Here is a 19464-nt window from a genome sequence, read left to right as displayed (position 1 = left end):
TCATACCATTTGCTGTGTCTCTGGAAGAATAAGTGGTCTTTACTGTAATTGATTACTACTATGTTTGTTATTAATTCACAGAGGTTTTGAAGAACAACATTTTATCTGTTAAACTCTTTGACTCCCACGCTCTTCATGGAAGAGGCTCCAGTATTAACTGCCAGCTGGTTAAAGAGAACCTTGCATCCTACATACCTGGGTATGTGTTTGCTCTGCATAACACAAAATAACTCAAAAGTCTTTGGAAATACTGGATTTGTGAAACAGAACTGTTGGCTTTAGTATGTCACCTGAGTGGCTGGAATTGGCCACTTTTGTGATGAATCTTCCCAAACTGGTTATTAAGGTTCCCATTCTTTTGTATTAAGAAAAGAAATATCCACCCTTACATGTTTGAAGTACACTTAAGGTAACTCATCTCTTTGGAAGTTCTGCTACTAGAAGAGAAACTCTCGGGTAACCAACTACAACAGTGACAGACAGAAGAGTTGGGAAGAGATAAGGCCTTTGGAGACAGTCCTGCTCCATGTAGTTTGTTGGCTTTTAGAAAAGATATAATCTATGAGTATATTCGTGAAGATCAATAATTATTCCTTAATAACTTCTGACTGCTGATGAGAATAAAACGATTGTTAAATAGCTTTTGTTTTGAAAGTGGAATTCAAGTTCTGCTTTTTTCAAGAGGAAGCAAGTAATTGGCTTTTCATCTCTTAGTTCAGAAATACAAATAAATCCTAAGAACACTATTATTGTACCGATGACATTTTTAATAGCTTTTTGTAAAGTTAAGCAGCTTTATTTAAACCTGAATTGTTTCTGTTGGATTGCTTTGTTGTCACTAGGGTATTTTCTTTTGTTGTGGTTCAGCTATACTTAAAAGCCTGGTGTCAGCCTGCAAACAAATGGATATGTTACCTTCATATAAGATGCTGTAAGACTTTGGTAACTTGAGTGATCTGTTGGGTTTTAACTATGTGTGGTGGGTTGGCCTCAGCCATACAGTTGTTTGTTCACTCACACCTCCATATTTATACAGCAGGGAAAACAGAACCAGGAACAAGAAAACTCATGGCTTAAAACAAAGCCAGGGAAAGCACTTACCAAGTGCTGTTACTGGCAAAACAGACTCAACTTGGGAAATTTAACTTAATTCATTATTGATTAACATAAATTGTTAATACAACAATTGTTAATAGATTCAGGTACTGGAAAACAGAAGGCAAACATAATTCCTGTCTTCCCCCTTTAAATCTTCATTCCTAATCTTACTTCAATTCAAACACCTCACTCCTCCTCCCTCCTTTGGTCCCTTCTTACAGAAGCTCCCCTTGCAGACCTTGCCTTGCACCACCAACACTTTAACTTCTATACTCAATATTCCTTTTAGTTGGAATGATCCTTATATTAGTGGGGGGTGGTAAAGGGATTGCTCTGTTTTTTTCAGAGGGTCTTGGCTTACGTTGTTTTACGCTTGTGGCTCTGGCCCTCCATAGATAATTTGTTGCACTTTTCTCCCTGAATTTTACATTTGTGAAGACAGATGGCCTGCAACAAAGCGAGAGACTGGAGATGAATTTAAACCTATTTTTAGAACATCCAGAATCACATCTGTCAAACGCTTACTCTGTTCAGTGATGTTCAGGAACACCAACGTCAGCTCTAAATGAGTATGAGATGGTGTAAGCAGGAGAGCACAGTGCTCCAGTAAAGAGTACTTGCTGAGAAGCAATATTAATTAGCAAACATCAGTAACCCTACTCCTGAGTTAAGTACATAAAGGTAAAGAAAAACTCTTGAACTCTGAAGTTCATTCCAAATTTATTTTTTTTCTGATGGTCTGCAATAATAATGCTATACTGGAGTTACCAGAGGGGGCTCTAGGGTGTGTAACATGTTTCTAATTTGGAGGTGCTTGCCACTGCAGACTGCCTCTGGGTGGGGACCATGTGATTGTTCAGACTCCTTGTACATGAGGCAGGCGTATAGATGAATTGTGGTGCTCATTTCAGGATGTTGTGAATGACTCAATACCTAAATAGTAAGGAATATTATCTCCAATAGTTTAATTCCTGTGAATGAAAAGAGAGGTAGTAGATCTCTGAAAACTTGGAATTTTCTTCTTGGAGGCCCAGAAATGGTAAGCAGTTAAGCTTGCTGTTTCCCTCAGTCTGTGGTATTTTCAATAAGCCAGTTCTTTTTGCATTAACAGATGATTTTCCAAGCTGTAGGCTGGGCTGTTTCCCAAATGGATTGCTGTGTACCAGCCAAGGCTTGATTGCTTTTGGGCTTTATTCTGTCTGGTTCACACTATTAAAACAAGTTTTCATCAGGGTATTCACATGACCAGCTTCATGGAGTACTCTAATTAGGAAAGGTGTTAAGTTGTATCCTCAGGGAATGCTAGAAAGGTAAAGGTTTCATGGGCTTAGTATTTCCTTACTTCTGAAACAGTTATGTACATATCTCGATGTTGCAAGTTTCACCCAGAGGCAACATTACTAATAGCATGCTTCTGGAAAGCAATTTGGTATCTTTTATCCAGACATGAGCATTAATCTTTTGCAGTTTGTTTTATATCAGGCTTGCTTCTCTTCTGGCAGCCTACATCTGACTGTAAAATTTGCAAGGATACTTCCTGAAGGAACATTAAAAGAAAGCTACTATCATGAGTGTTGAAGGACTTTTCACAAATGCTTTTGTTTGTTTTTTTTTCTGCTTTTCTAAGTTTTTTCTTTGTTCTTAATGTGGTTAATTGTAACCATTGAGCTCCTCTTGATTGTTGAAAATGTGTTTGATATTCGGATTCTGATTATTTTATGTTCTTTACAGGTACGTTGAAAGTACTTCTGTAAGGCCCAATGAAATATGGGATGTTCCCGTAGAGGAAACTGCTGAAAACTTGAAAGATTTAAATCCTATAAACATGAGACCACTGGAGGAAGAAAGGGATTTCAGATCGCTTGCTAAGAAAGAGCTACAAGTGAGAATTAGCCATGTGGTGTCTCCCAGTAAAATCTTTATACAGTGGCTGTCATCAGGAAGTATACTGAAAAGGTACTCGCATGCAGCTTTTCTAGAGAGATGTTTATGTTATAAATGGATGAAGGTATAGTTAGAGCAAACTGCTTAGGATTGCATTTAGCAGTGGGTACTCTTCAAATGTTTTTGATTTGTTTTGCTTTGAAAAAAGTACAGGAACAAAACACAGATACGCACTATGTTGTAATTCATTAAATATTTGTGATTCCAAATTAAGTACATGACCTAACTCCTATTGCAAATTACACTTCATGTACTAAGTACACTATCCAGAAAGACTAAATATTTCTGCTTTTTCTTCTCCTCTTTTCTTTGTTAGAAATCTAAATAGCAATATCTTTTAAGTCTTGTAACTTCAGTTAAATTATTTCTTTCTCCATGATTCTAATATGCTGTTAGAAAAGCTTGAAAGCAACTTCTAAACAACATACCAACTTTACTTGGGTACCTGGAAGCAGTCTGCTTAGGTAACGCTACCTGCTGCTTGAAGATGTTGAAATCAATGTCAGTGCCTAGTGCAAGTTCCTTATTTGCTGCCTCTTACTTTTCCTTCCTTTCTTCTTTTTACTTCCTTGCATCTGCCTATCTAGACTCCCATTAAATTAGTCATGGTGCTAAATGAATGCCACACACTAAAGTCGTAAAGAGAAAACAGTCCATTTTTCAAATAGTGCCATACAGAAGGTCCATAATCCCTCAGATAAATTCATCTGTTCAAGAAAGTGCTGTTCAAGAATCTTAAATGGATTGCATCTGTTTTTACAGCCTCGTTTCATGTATTCCTAATGTGCCATAAAGTAAAACTGTAGCATTATGCGTCTGTTAAACAACTTCTAAAATTGTTAGTGTATGCTAGTTAACTAGTAATTGACTAAATAATACCCTGCACTCATCCGATAAAATATTACCACTAGGAATGTGCGTTGTTCAATGTTAGTTTACAGGAGAAGATGGCTGCCTTCTACAAAGAATCCCAGCCAGAGTCAGTGAAGTGGGAGTGTAATATGCACTGTGCTGTGTATGTACACGAATTGAAACAGTGGCAAAGAGGTCAGATAAGCAAGATTGTCTCTGAAACAACTGCAGAGGTAAGCTCCCATCATAAGAGGGTTCATTTTTTTTTTAAGTTTATAATCATGCATTGATTAAATAATCTAAAACTTAAGCTGCTTCTCTGCTAGTATTTTCTCGTATGGCTTTTTGCTTTAGTCAAGCCTTTTAAGTTGCACTGTACATTGTTACAAATGAGATTACTGCCTCATAAAGCTCAAACGCATTTAGCAGGGAACCTGATAGTCAAAAAAGGCTCACGAGGTTGACTTTGTGTCTGTTCATGCTGCACTTGGCAGCACAGCACAGATTGCCCAGCTGCAGCCCAGCACTTCAGCTCAGATTCCAGAAGCAGTGCAAACCTGAGGGGGATGTTAAGTCAAACCTAATGAGCCTTGCTTGGAAGATGGGGCCAGCTGAACCAAGTGCCACGCTGCAGGAACATGGAGTCGTGCTCTTCCTTGAACCCTGTGCTGGTGACGAAGCACTGTGCCATGGAGGTGTAACTTCTCACACAGTCCTAGATGCGGGTAGATGACTGCTTCCTTCAGAAGCCTGGCTTTGTAGTAATACCGATTATCCAGGGCTGGTTTACAGCTGGTTCTCCCCAGCATCACCACATTACGCCTCAGGGATGCGCTTCATAGGAAGGAAAAGCGGGACTTCCTATGCTTATTTTGCATCATCACCTGCTTTCTGAGGCGGAGAGCCCTCAAAAAGCCATGTCAGTTACCATGTCAGTTGGAAATGCTGGAATTACCACAACTTTTTAAAGTTACGATTCTACAGATAGCAATTATTTATTGTTATATTGATTGCATGAAATGTTAGCTGCATGAAGGGCCAGTCAACCTTTACGAGAGAGAGCTGCTGGAAAACACAGCACTTTTGCCAGCTGAGAGTTTATGGGTTAGAATTAGAGGGCAAACTGCTGTGGGTACTGTGGTGAATGTCTGCTACAGATCACCTGATATGGAAGCAGAAGACTTACTAGGACAACTGGAAAAAGCCAGTTTTCAGGCTCAGGTCCTCATGAGTTATCTGCTGGAAGGGCAATGCAGTAAAGCAGAAGCAATCCTGGAGTTTTCTGGAGTGCATTGATGATGATTTTCCAACACAGGTGACTGAAGAGCTGGCATGGGGAAGTAGTTTGCTAAAAATGATGTTGATGAACAAGGAAAAACTGGTCAAGGATGTGAAAGTAGTGGGCAGCCTTCGCTGCAGTGACCAGAAGGTGGTAGAACTCAGGATCTGAGAAGAAGCAGCAAGGAAAGGGCAGGATTACAGCCTGGGACTTCAGGAGAGCCAACTTGGGCTTCCTTCAGGAATCTGCTTGAATGAATCCAATAGGATAAAGTTCCAGAGGGAAGAGAGGTCCAAGAGTTATTTTCAAGCATCATCTCCAAGGTCAAGGTGGATCCATCCCACATGGAAGAAGTCAAGCAAAGGCAGTAGGAGGCCTGCCTGGATGACCATGGAGCTCCTGACAAAACTCGTGACAAACCATGGGAAGGAGGATAGAAGAGGTGGAAGCAGGAGGGCAGGAGCAGCATGGAGATGCTGTCTGGTCATGCTAGGACAAGGTCAGGAAAGCCAAAGCCTACCTGGAGTTGATAGTTTGTGGGATGTGAAAGACTGCAAGAAAGGTTTCTACAAGTATAATGGCAATAAAAGAAATAGAGGAAATGTGGGCCTTCCACTGAATGGGGTGGGAGGCATGGTGCAAAGGACATGGAAGCAGCCAAGGTACCTGATGCCTTTTTCACCTTGCTGTGCTAGTAAGGTGCACCTTCAGGATAAGCTTGGCCCAGTAAGAAAGTTTGGAGCAAGAAAGACAGAAGAGAATGAGGATCAGGTATGGAAAACCCTTAAATAAGGGGGACATACACAAGCCACTGGCACCTGATGGGATGCACCCCTGAGGGCTGAGGGAGGGAGCTGGCCAATGTGTAAGGCTTCTCTACAATCTCTGAGAGGTCATGGTGATGGGGGGGTGTTCCGGGGTCCTGGAAGACAGCAAATGCCACTCCAATCTTGAGGAAGGTCAAGGAGGAGGATCTGAAGAACTACAGTCTGATAAGCCTCATTTCACTCTCTGGAAATAAGATAGAGAAAATATTCAAAACCCTTCTCAAAATATACAGCAGGAAGTGAGAAGTGAGCATGGATTTCAAGTGGGAAACTGTGCTTGACAAACATGTTCGCGGTGAGGTGATTAGCTCAGCAGTAAGGGGGGAGCAGGGGTCTTGTCTTGACTTCAGCAAGGTATGCAGCGTTCATAGGTTTAGAAATAGAAATACACTGACACAACTAAGGGAAAATAAATTAGCTTAAGCAAGTTAACAGTCTCTGTAAAGTTGTTTACATGTGAAAGCATTTGTGTTTTGTCCTGTCAGTGATCTCTTACTGCCACTTTTGTTGTGAGAAGGTCGTTGATCATTGTGTACCTTGATGATTTCACTCCATTATAAATCTTGGTAATGTTAGGCTAAATTTTCTTTCCCCTGTTCAGGCATGCTTGGAGTTATCATGTTGTTACAGGCAATGTTAAGAGAGAGGTTTCTGTTTTGTTTCTTGTTTGTAACAGGTAATGCTCTATGATTCTGGAGCTGAAAAAACAGTGGATATCAGCTGTCTAAGAAAACTTGAGGAAAGCATGAAGAGAATTAAGACATTAGCAATTGAATGCTCCTTAGTAGACATAAGGTAGCCTTTCCCTTACACTGAAGCTGCAGCATTAGAAACCTGATAACGACATAGCGCAATATTTTCCTGTATTAATGGTGATGACCTAAGATCTGGATATGGTTTGCTCCTTGGATAAAAAAAAAAAAAGAGCAGTGAGAGTTGTCATTTCTTTTGCAAAGGTTTTGTTGTGTGTTTGTTTGTTTGTTTGTTTTCTAAGAGTTAGGCTACATACCAGTAAAAACAGGCTGTGATACAGAACTAAAGTTTCAAGGGATGAACTATACAAAACTCTGGATAGATAATGCAGGGTTTTCTTATTTCACTGAATGTTTCTTGCCTTGACTGAAAATTTGAGGTGCATCAGAGCTCATGAAAATGTAAAGGATTTTTTATAGAGACAATAGAAGAGGGAATTGGCGTATTCCTCTCCGCATTTGTGTGCTTTTGTCTATAATGTGCAGAAAAACATACTTGTAATACTCATTCCATAAATTAATATAAAAGGCTCAGTTTGCAGGCGAAGTCTGGATTTGTCACCTATCTTAAAAGAATCGAGAAATACTTCTAGATCTGATCATTCTCCTCAGTTTAAAACTTTAGGGCTTATATTTATGAATTCTTCCTGTACTATAGATAGAGAAACAAATAACAGTTTATTTTTACTGTTGACTGTAATGCAGATTGTGGTGTTTTGTTTTGTTTTTTCCCTGACAGTGCAGGCAGTTTCAAAACATATTAAAACCTCAGTAAAGGGTAAGTTCTCTTGTACTAAAGGCGGTAATCTTTTTTTGTTAGTCCAACAGGTGGAAGCACGCAGTGGACAGCAACAGTGTGTGACTGTATATCCTATTACCTGACTGGGGCACAAGCAAAAATAATCATACAGGTTTGTAATCAAAATATTTTTGCCATATTTATAAAATCTGTATCAAGTTGTTCGTTACCTTTTTTTTTCTGGATATTCACACTCTTCAGAGAGTCCTGAAAGTAATTACTTTGTTCACTGGTAAATTAAAAGATGCTTTTGCTTTTTTCCACTCTTCACTGGAGCATTAGAGCACTTTGACTACCCAGTGGAGGGAAAAAAATAATAATCCTAAATAATCCTTATTTAATGAAGAATAGCATTTACATCTTCAGGATCACTGGCTGCTGATAAACGTAATGGATGGTCTTTTCAGTCAGATGCACTCACGGTCTTGAGGAGAATTACTTTAGCACCTACTGTATTAGTTTTCAAGCTTCAGAAGTTGAAAAGTGGGTCGGTTTTAGGTACAGTGTTGTACTTCCATCACTTACCAAAACTGAATTACCATGAGTGTTGGATTTTTTTTTTTTTTAATGTCTATGGGCAGCTGCCACTCAGGTTTTAAAATGTGTCTAGAAATAAAAGCAGTGATGAGAAAGTTACCCATGAGGGGGTTCCTGCTGTAGAATAAATTAATTACTTGTTAATTCTATCAAAACAGATAAGGGAAGAAGCAAGGTTCTGTTGTTACTTCATTTGAAGTCATGTTTAGAGCAGTTGGTAAAATGACGAGAACTGTGATATGGAGTAAGTAAACGTGTGCTCTGATGGGAGCATCAGTTGTTAAGTCTGATTTGCAGTCTGATGAACTAAAAACTGTGCCAGTAGTTTAGTGGAAATGCCTATAACAATGTTTTAAAGCTCTCCAAACTTCTTGCAGGAAAGTGACACGGCTTGTGCGTTGCCTGTGAAAATTTTTTGCAAGGTTGAAGCAGGACAATTAATTGATATTTCAGAACACCTTATTAAAAAGGGTTTGGCTTTTAGAAACAACAGGTTTGGATACTTCTTTTATATTCTTTCAGAATTGATCTTCAGACTTTCATATTCTTTCAGACTTGATCTACATTGTGCAAAACTAATGAGTAAAATAAAACTGGATGTTCTACAGTGTATATAGCAACAAAACACCATCTTAAGTGAAGTTTCTTGAGTATTTTATGTTTTCCCATTCCACATTTCAGTTCTTTAAGTTGTTTAGTGAGATATTTAACACTGTGTAAAGAAGCATTTTCTATCTTCTGTGTGTGTTTTTTTTAATTCCATTATCTTATTTCACACTTCCAAGTTCTTTACCAGTTAACGTGTTGTGATTTGATTGAATCTGCTAGAACTCACAAAGCTGCTGTGGCTTGTGCAGTCCCCAAGAAACATCCTGAAGTACGTCTAGAGGAAGAGAACCCACAACTGAACAGTTGTGATTCAGAAACTGCATGCGTAAGAGACAGCGCTGCTGAAGAGAAAGATGGGGATGTTTCAGAGAGTGAACAGAAGCCACGTAAAACGTACAAGTCATTGGTTCGTTTGGAAATGCATGAAATATATAAAGCCCCCATCATACCTGAAGCGAAAATTTTTCAAGCTGTAGTGAGTTGTGTTGGACATGATGGAACTATTTATGTGATACCAAAATTATTTGGTAAGATTGCATGCAAGAAAATACATTTATGTCTATGAACCTGATCACACTGGTACATCAGAATGTACCGGATAGGTGTTCTTCTAGACATGTTCTGAATCAGAACGTTGTTACACAAGGGTCATGTTTGGGAGTGCTGCTCTTGGGATGGGGACCTCATGGGATGAGGACCTCAGCTTGGGAGTGAGGGCTGTGCTCAGCTGGGTAGGGGTTGCACTGCTTTCAGGCAAGGAAAAAAAAAAAGATGCCCACAAGATGGCACCACAAGAGGCTGGAATCCAGAATCACTGATGGCCTCACTGCTGGAAAAACAATGTCTAAGTGGTCATGTTTGCATCTACTAGAAATTGAACATATCTATTGTATCAGTATTGAAAACATTTTTTGGAGCAGTACATGTATTTTATGTTTACACGTCTCTTCATGGAATATGCTGACTTCAAGTGATCAAAATAATTTGTGGTTGAAAGTTAGACTGAATTTTGTGTAGACAACTGTTGTATTGTTGTTTGTTTGTTGCTTTTTTCCAGAAAGTAAACTAAAGGAATTGATGAGTGAAATACAAAGTAACTTCAAGTGCCTTGGTCTTCTAGAACCCTATTGTTGGAAAAAAGGAGAAGCTTGTGTTATAAGAGGGTCAGATACCCTTTGGTATCGAGGTAAAGTTGTAGAACTTGGCGGTGGTACTCTCCAGGTAAGTTGGACTGTATTTTGTCTGTGCGTGTGAACGTTTGCACGTATATGGTAAATATAAATAACTGGTTTGACTCTCTAAAATGTATAACTTCTATTTTTGTTCAGCTGATATCACTGCCTAGCTGCTCATTCTGCTTTAAATTTTGATCACTGCTGATTTTACATTTATCTTAAGTTGAATTCTGTCTGCTTATTTCAGTTGTTATTATTTTCCCATAGTAATCCTGTTGATGATAAATGTTCTTAAGCATAAAGCTGTCTTTGATCCCTTGATTACCTGTAGGTAATCCAATTTTGTTTTTTTTTTTTTGCTTTTTTCTTAGGATCATAAGCAGAATGCATTGAAAATATTTTTGCTTTAGCTTGCACCTACCAAGCAAGTAGTTCTTGACTGTGAATTGTTTCTATGTTATAGTTGCTATATGTTGTTATAGTTGCTATGTTATAGAGCTCCTTTTTCCAATTAGCAGTTATTAGTAGTTAGTATTATCTAATTTCCTGAGTCTGTGCATGCTTATTGGTTATAGATTCTCAGCTCTGACAAGTTCTGAGCTTACAGTGGTTTTTATTTCAGTTTTAAACTGCTGTAGCTTGCTTCAGAAGAGGCAGATCTCTTGAAAGATAAATGTCTTAGCAGTTCTTCAGTCTCTTCCTTAGCTATTTTCTTCCTCTGGAAAAATGATGCTATAAATAAGCCCTTTGCTTTTTGACCTTAAAAGCAGGAATTATTTTAGAAAAACCTTTTTGTGTAGGTACAGTACATCGACCGTGGATATATAGAGAAGGTCCCTCAGTGTCATCTGTATCCAACTACGTTGTATACTGATACTCCTCCATTTTGCATACCATGTCAGCTCTACAAGACAGTACCAGTGAGTAAGGCTAAATTTTGAAGACTTTTTAGGTGTTTACTCAATTGATGATACTGCTCAGTCATACAAAGGTTGAGAGTAGTTGCTGGTGTTTTTGTTTTCCTCTGAGAACTCAGGGAATAGCTGATAAGGATCACTTCAGCAAGGCAGTCTTCTATCAGAAAATAATGGATTGCTTTACGAAACAATCATGCTTCAAAAGCAGCTGTCACTGGAATGAAATCCTTGAGTCAGGACACCACAGTGGCTGGCAGTGGCAGGATGATACTCTGAAGCGGCAGTTTGTTTTTTACAATAGCAGCAACAAGAAGCAAGTCCTGGATCTCTTAATGTAGAATGGCCAGAAAATTGGAAACTCTCGAGTCAGTTTTGTTACTCTAATTTGAGAATGGTGCATTTAGTAAGTGTGAATTACTGAAATGGCTAGCTTACCTTATACTTTTTTAAAGAAAACTATTTTATTGCTAGAAGCAGTTCAGATGGATGAAAAAAGAGGTTTATGGGGAAAGATAGGCCTATGGGTTGGCAGGCAAATGGATATTGCGGAGTATTGAAAGTACCCAGTATCTTTGTTCTGTTATCTTCAAGTTTAATTCTGTATCTTCTGGTTATGTTTCATGTAATTTGCACATATACATGACAATTTGTATGTAGTACAGGTTAGACTTGGCAAGCAGCATCTCTTTCTAAGTCACTACAAGATCTGAAAATTGCTGGTCAGCGTTGTTACACAAGGAGCTGTAGTGTACCAAATAGCAGACAGCGTATAAACTGTTGTAGACAACTCAGGCTAATTATGTGTGCTTTCAAAGAAGTTGCTCAATAAGACACATATTTTCATCTCTTTTAAGAATAATAGTGTTACTTATAAGAATAATAGTATTATTTATAAGCACCTCACTCTTCAGGGGTTTCTTGCTTTTTTACCAAATAGGTTGGAAATTTTTGGCAGCGGGATGCAGTGCACATCCTTCAAGAACTACTTACAAACGAAGAGGTTGAAATACATGTTCAGGTAACTTTGTTTATTCATAGATGTGGAGAAATGCTTACCTTTTTTTTTTTTTGCTTTCTTTTTAACTTCTATTTTGACTGTTAGGTGAAGGAATGTAGCAAAAAATGTATTTCTTAGATAAAACATTTTATCCTTAGTCTTTACGTCCTCTGAGAGGGAAGAATTGAAAGCTAAAGTTATTTCTCCAGTGACTTCAAGGCCTTAAATTTATCTTTTAGAGGTATTAACACTTTTGCTGATGTTTGTATTCTGTCAACATCTTACCTACCAACATTGTAAATTCTTCTAAATACAATTTTAAGTGATGAATGTTGGACATAATTTGAACATAATCCAGAAGTTGGACTCAATCTTATTGGGTCCCTTCCAACTCAGGATATTCTGTGATTCTATGATAATTGAATGTGGGCATGCTTAAATTCATATATTAGCTTTATAGGAAAACAAATACCTATTGTCTGGGAAAAAAAATGCAATTTCAAATAATTTCTAGTGGTAAATTGTGAAAGGAAAGGGTTTATCGTTAAGCGAGCAAACCTGGGATGATGTTTCAGTGTTACACAGGTTAGGTGGTGCTGCCATTCCAGAGACAGATGCAGTCACGTTCCAGTTTGTGCCGTAATTGGTGTTAAGAAATCCTTACTGCTTTTGCCTCTTTGAGGGAATGAGTGTGGTGTCATTAGGAGTAGCAGGTTAGAATCTCCTGGTCAGTACTTCCAAAACATCAGTCGTGTTATTACTGTTGTAATCTTATTCTGCCTTGTGTAAGTAGCAGCTACCGGATAACCCATGGGGCAAGCTGTCTGTCAGCCTGTATTTCGATGGAATGTCACTTTCCTCCTTCATGGCCTACCAGCAGTTCTGTGTCACTAAAGACTGTCAGGGCATACCAAAGCAGGTGAGATTTTGGGCTTCTGCTGTTGTTACTCAAAAGAGTACCCAGTTTCTTGTTGTGACCTTCGGTTGATTGCTATTTTTTATATTGCAAAACCGTACAGAAATATAAACTGTATTAAGATCAAGTACACTGCTCCTGAGCATAACAAGTGTAGGTGTGATTTCGTCAGGGTATTTCTCTGATAGTATATTTTTTTGAAGCAGCGACTCATGCTGGAAAGAAAACAATTCTGCAGTACAATGTATACTGCTGTCACTGCTCGTTTAAGTTGTAGCATGCGAGCCAGTATCGTTGTGATACAGTTCACGGAATTTGTGTGTATTAGGACTGAATAACCATGGAAAACCTAATTATAAATTAGTCTCTCATAGCACTTGATTTATATGTTTATCAAGGACATGTTGCTGCTAGATAATTCCTTTGACCAGAAATCACACACAAGCCAAGCTTGCATTTTATTACAAAATCTGACTCTTAACTAAAGTCTGTCTTGGTCTAGGAGCTGCTTGAAGGAAGTGCTCAAGTTTTGCCTTCGTACACATTGCCACCACTGCCTGTTCCAGGAGATACTTTTCCTGTCAGAGTTACCCATTTTGTGTCCCCTAAGGAGGTGAGTTTTGATAACATCTCATACACTGCAGACAGAAAATGCTGCGGTCTCATCATGCTGATGATCACAGCTAACAAGTTTAGATAATAGAAAAATAGGTCACAAAATGCTACTTATGTATTGATACAGGTGGTCAAGTACTGCAGCTATCTGTATATGAGCTCATTTCAAATAACCCGGGGGAGCAGGTGGATAGTGAAATAAATACTACCTGTTGCCCTAAAAAAATCGGAATTGCAAGGTTTGTAGTATGGTACTTAATTCACCTTGTATAATAAGGAAGTGGGTCATTGAATTTTAACTTAGCAGAACACTAAGGATTTATATTCTTTATTCCCAAAAATTAAATTTCTGGGATATTGTTTAATAATGTGAACAGTTTGTGGCTATTACAGTCATCTGGCTGTCTCCGGTCGATGACTGGTCATTGATTTTTTTGTGCATACCCACACAGCTGCCCTGTGCAGTCTCCCAGGCAAAAGGGCAAATGTAACACTGATGATCAAAAAAAAAAAAAAAAAAAAAAAAAAAAAACATTCCTGTGTGGACTTTGAATATTGGATGAGACTGGAAAACAAAGCAGCGAGAAGATGATTGTCTCAAAAATGTTTTTTGAGTGGGTTGATTTATGTTGAAGTGCTTGTATTGTTTTGGTAAATCTGTAAATAACAGGTTTTACAGTATAGAAGCAGTTGCCTTAAGTTTCAGTATTACGGTTTGGTTACAAAGTCACTACACTAACTTACTTACATGCATCTTCCCCAGAAAATGTATATTCTATGCAGACGATTGTTTTGACTAAATACAGGATGAAAGTGTTAGGATACATTAGAAAAGGGCTTTTATTGGATTCTCCTCATGTTTCCCCTGTAAGAGGGGAAGGAGATAACCAACATTTATTTGGTTCATTTTTTGCAAATTATTTAACTCGTGCTTTTGATCATGGTATATAATCACAGACACCAGGCCCTGCTCTGGACTCATATATTTAAGTATCAGTTGCATGATGGAGTTGTGGCTTGGTTATAGATCCGTGTACAAGTAAGAAAATGAAAATTAATTTTCTTCCTGGCTGGTGAATCATAATGCTGAATTTACAAATACTGATAGCCTACTCATTAATTACTAGGACTATCTGTAGAATATCAATGTTATGCGATGTCCCTGTTTAAAAAACAAGACATTTTAAGTGATCTAAAATCTGAATGACTTGTCTGTGTGTTGGTTAAAGTTTCATTTTCTTGGACCTGCAGCCTTATACTGATGACGCAGTTAGAAATCAAATGAATGGAATGTCTTTGCATAGCAAATAAAATGCAGTTTCAGAACTTCTTGCACTAATTTTAAAATTAATCTGGTTTGCCATTATAAAGTGAGATTCTTTACCCCAAGTGGTAGGAGGGAGGAACCCTAATGAGGGACACCTGTGAAATCTCACATGGGTATGTTCTCTATGAAGTGCATTCCTTTGCTTCTTTCTTTTTAATATTGAAATGTGGTGTTAATAAATGGTTACTCTCTTCTACTTTGGGGGGAAAAATGTGTAACTAGAAAGTTATTTGTAAGTTGAGGAAAGAAGAAAGGGGAGAGGTAAGTGCTGAAACCTTTCCAGGATGGAAATAGGTGGTATTCTAATAATCCTTGATTAGTGGTGGAATTTGAAGGTCATAAAAAGCCTACAAAAATTGTAATATGGGAGCCTTTTCTTTGGATAGGTATACATCTGTCTTAATCCTTCTGAGAACGTTACCAAGCCGTCTGCCACAGAGGGAGATGCTAGCTGCAACTTGGACAGCCTCAATGAAGCCCTCAAATGGTGCAATAAAAATCTGGATTCTCTTCCTCTCCTGACAAACTTCAGAACAGGTATGTTAGTTTATTTATCTTCCCACCTGTTTTTCCATGTGTATAAACAAAAGCCTGAAATTCTTTTCAAAGAATCAAAATAATTCTGTTACTTATGGATATTTGAATAAATCTAATAGAGTAAAAAGCAAATCTGTATGATAATCATATGATACACTATGCGTTCTTTGCATGAAAGGGAGACTTTTCTGTTACTGTTTTTCAGTGGGATGATGAAAATAATTCAAATTTTTGTTGTGTGTTGAAGCTGATGAATAGCATTTAGATTGAATACGGCAATAATAAAATTCTTCCCTGAAGTTATGGCTCTGGAAGTCTACTAAATACTCAAAAGACATAAGATGTGTACTGAAAATCTAGAGTTGGAAATTACTTGAACCCTAGAGAGTGTCATCTCACTTTAATTCTGAATTTCTCAGATCAGGCATGACATAATGCAGTTCTCCTGTCCACAGCTAGAGGGCCTAAAATAATAAACTGCACTCATCTAGAACTTTGTGAAGAAACTACTTAGTGCTAGTTCTTGTTTCTAGTAACTTGTAAAGTTCTGGTTTTATGCAGTATCCACCTTAAAAGACTGATCTGTTTGCTAACTGAAGTGTACAGGAGAGTCAAAGTGGAAATTTCCAACATGAAGCAGTTTGGCTGTTTTTAACTTGACTAAAATTACATCCTAGTGATTGTGAATTGAATTTCAGAGAGAATATTACGAATTAGAGAAAGAATAGAATCGCAGTCACAAAGCAGAATTGATGACATTAATTAGTTTGTATGGCACTGAGTGTATTTTGGGGCTTTTGTTTTTGCAGAAATGCCTTGCCTTGTAGAATACAGAGATGGTTTGTGGTATAGAGCGAAGCTCCTCTCTGTTGAAGAACTCAACCCTGATAAGATCCTGATTCAGTTTGTTGACTATGGCAATTTTTCAGTTGTTCCAACAAGCAAGTAAATAATCAGAAAAAAATGCATGTAAAATGTGGATGTGTGTGCATGTGTATGTATGTATATATGTGCTTATATCATAAGTATTTACAGGTGCGTGTATTTTCACAAATGCATTAATCACATGTCTATAGCTATAGATACACAGTAAGTAATAGTGCAGCATTAGATTTCAGTTGGAGAGAAAGTTAGGTGGCTGGTTACACAATTTGCCTGCAGAGCACTAGGGTGTGCACCTGCTTCTGTCTCTGGGGTAGTTGGGAGAAGCCCGTTACTATAATACCAGGTTTCTCCATCATTGGGTTACTGAACTTCATACCCTGTGAGGTAGGCTTGGGTTCACAATCTGCTTTTACACCCAAGAAGGTTTTACCTGGAGGGCTTAGTCCCTGGTTTCTGTACAAATAAATCCTCTGACCCTTTGCAGCTCAACCTGTGTAGAAGACAGCTCGGGAATAAGATAAGGAAGTGACTGAACAAAGCACGCCCCACGCTGCTTATGAGGAAGCTGGAAGTTCAGATCCCTGTTCTTGCCTGATGCTGAGCTGCTAGGAACTACTCCTCAAGCACCAGTGCACAGGCGTAGATGTCCCAGACACTAGGCTTTCATGGTCCCCTAAGCTTCTCTGAATTATTTCTGTTGAAGCACTTGCATTTTATATAAATAAGTCACACTGACTTGCTTTTGATGTAGACTGATGTAGCAGTTTTGTTAGCTGCTCACTGGAGCAGCTACAGATTTACTTAATGGGGATTTGAACAGATTTCCTGCTTCCTGGGCTGTTACAGTCTTAGGAGATACACTTCAGGGTTGTGCTTCTTGTTCAGCATCCCTATTCTTTTATTTCTGGGATGGAAAGAGGGAGGTGAATGATGAGATGATAAAAACAGATCTAAGGTACTACATCAAGTAGTCGGACTAGGACGTTTGAGTGAAGCAGTTTGAACTGCAGAGATCTACATCACTGTCCAGATGCACCAGGTGTAGAGGCTGCATTGTGTCCCTTGGTTTTCTTGGAAGTCCTGCTCTTCTCTTCTTCACTCCAGTCTATGTTGGGCACCTGAGACTCCTCTGTGGGTGCTGTAATGGGGAGCCAGCGTGCCTGGTGTATGACACTGGCCTACTTCATGATAGTTAGGATGCCAAAGTCCTTCAGAGAGCGCGGCCCTACATGGTGAATTGTTCAGCGTGACACCAGCAGGCTATTGTAGAGCAGGGCCCCTGACCCCATTTCCACACCTTAAAACTGTCCCATGAACCATTAAAACTGTCTCTTTGTTTCCAGTGACAGTTTTGCTTGACAGGTAGGTTCTTGCAGACAAACACTTCATTTTTGTTGCAGGCTGCGCTGCATACCTCATCACCTGCTGCAGTATCCCGTTCAGGCAGTGCGAGCTCTGCTGGCTGGATTTAAACCTCTGTTAAGTGATACAAATGCAAAAAGAATCCCGTATTGTCCCGAGTGGAGCATGGAAGCACTGTGGGCTATGATGGACTGCACTGAAGGAAAACAGCTCTCTGCTTCCATACTTGTGAGAAACAGCAGTTTTTCTTCATTCTTGCTCAGCTCAGCCTAAAATTCTTTCTGGCAATCTTTGTATAATTTCTGAGTACTTGTTCTCCTGTGGACACTCATAATTTAAAATCTTGAACCATTTACCATGAAGGAACTGCTACTGAAGTGAAAAAATCATGTGGCTCTTTCCTGAAGTCTGCAATCAAAAAAAAAAAAAATTGCTGAGCATTCCTGGTTTGGGGGGGAAAAAAAAGTTTCTTTAATTTCCTTTACAGAAATACTCTCTGTATTCACAGTTCCATTTGGTAGTGAGAATAGCCAGCAAAGTCCTTTTTACTATTAGTTGGTCTGTGAGGTTTAAACAGATCATTGTCATGTTTCTGAAAACTGTTAAAACTTTGATTTTCAGGCTTCTTCACCAGAGGTCACCATTTCCTTGTATGAAGATGATCAAAAACTAGTTCATATGAAACTGATAGAAATGGGACTTGCAGAGTTGGAGGAGTGACATGTGAGTACTGTGAATACGAATTACAAATTCGTATCATCACGAAGAGGCATTGTTTCAAAAGTTTTAAGTTAGGGTCTCAATATGCTAACTGATTGACCACAAACAGAATTAGATTTAAAAAAAAAAAATTCTTCTGTCCACACTTCCACTCTTCTAATTAAATAAAAGTTGTTTAAAAATGGAATTTAGTTAGTTACACATAACTGAAGCACACACAGCTTTAATGACTAACAGGTACTGGAACTTAGGAGTTTTAAGGCAATAATAAGAGGAGCATCTGCTGGTAGTCATTGAAGAAGGTTCCTAGCAGGTGAGTGGCAGTGTACTCTATCCAAACAATCATAGTAATAAATTATTTTCTTAATTTTCAGCATTTGTTTTCAACGTCCTGGGCCAGTGGTTCTCATACTGGGCTCTGTAACTCCTGGATGTCCATCCCTCTGAACACAGAATACTTGAATTGAAAAGCTTTACACCATGTGGTGTCTACAGAGAATGCTGAAGACTGGTTTGGGTTTTCGCTTTTCAGATTCCTTAACCAACTTGATGTTATGTAGTTCTTTTCCCTCCCACTTAAGAAGCACTCTCCTAATCTGCATTTATAGATTTTTTACAATTCTGACTCTTAATTGAGATGTAAATAGATAGCTTTGCTATCTGTTCACATACAGCATTAAGTGGTGTTTTGTGATAATTCTTCGATAAGAGTAGCTGGAATGAATGTGTAGTAGTAAGGAAATAGATGAAGAAATAATGTTGAGAAGAGGATAGTTTTATTACTGTGATGTAACTCTTGTTCATATTTCAGGCATCTTTGGTGACAGTTTCCTGGTACCAGTCTGGAGCTAGGAATGAACAGCTGGGAGGTGGGGAATGTTACTCGTTTTGTTTTGAAACACATTTGCATTGTTGCTGTGTTTTGTTTTTGGCTTGGGTGTCCTTGCGCCTCCTTCCTACTCCAGGCGCTGTAGCGTTCAACTCAAAGTGTTAGAATAAACTGGAGCCTGCTCAGCATACATCTGAAAGCTTTCTTCTCTTTCCTGTTATAAAGAGACATTCAAAGAAACCTTTTTAGTGTAGTGCATCCTTTATATTCAGGGCTCAGGTGCTTCAGTCACCCCATGGAGAATTTGATCTAGATTATCAAGGGAAAACAGAGGAAATCGGTGTAGCAAAATACAAGTCTTGAAATCAGACACAAGTGAAGGTGATAGTCTCTTTAAACTAAACTGACTCCAGCCTCTCATTCTCTTAGAGGTCTTTGTTACACTCACTTTCTCACAAATACCTAAATAGATAAATTCACCTGGATT

General features: G+C 38.5%; 1 protein-coding gene across 1 annotated transcript in view; it reads left to right on the top strand.

Annotated features, from left to right (window-relative positions):
- RNF17 (ring finger protein 17) overlaps positions 1-18576 on the top strand; it is a 43196-nt gene extending 24620 nt beyond the window's left edge. The window contains exons 21-37 of the mRNA XM_032207409.1: positions 82-199; positions 2830-3054; positions 3977-4127; positions 6677-6795; positions 7573-7663; positions 8466-8581; positions 8917-9224; positions 9755-9918; positions 10673-10792; positions 11727-11807; positions 12580-12705; positions 13205-13315; positions 15031-15181; positions 15991-16126; positions 17467-17656; positions 18050-18151; positions 18523-18576. Coding sequence (XP_032063300.1) covers positions 82-199; positions 2830-3054; positions 3977-4127; positions 6677-6795; positions 7573-7663; positions 8466-8581; positions 8917-9224; positions 9755-9918; positions 10673-10792; positions 11727-11807; positions 12580-12705; positions 13205-13315; positions 15031-15181; positions 15991-16126; positions 17467-17656; positions 18050-18148 — 2306 coding nt within the window. The 3' untranslated portion in view covers positions 18149-18151; positions 18523-18576. The remainder of the gene's footprint in view (positions 1-81; positions 200-2829; positions 3055-3976; positions 4128-6676; positions 6796-7572; positions 7664-8465; positions 8582-8916; positions 9225-9754; positions 9919-10672; positions 10793-11726; positions 11808-12579; positions 12706-13204; positions 13316-15030; positions 15182-15990; positions 16127-17466; positions 17657-18049; positions 18152-18522) is intronic.
- Positions 18577-19464: the final 888 nt, after the last annotated feature.

This window comes from Aythya fuligula, chromosome 1 (genome assembly GCF_009819795.1).
Source record: "Aythya fuligula isolate bAytFul2 chromosome 1, bAytFul2.pri, whole genome shotgun sequence".
Classification (NCBI taxonomy): domain Eukaryota; kingdom Metazoa; phylum Chordata; class Aves; order Anseriformes; family Anatidae; genus Aythya; species Aythya fuligula.
Note: the sequence above shows the minus strand (reverse complement) of the source record. Positions and strands in the feature narration are given on the sequence as shown.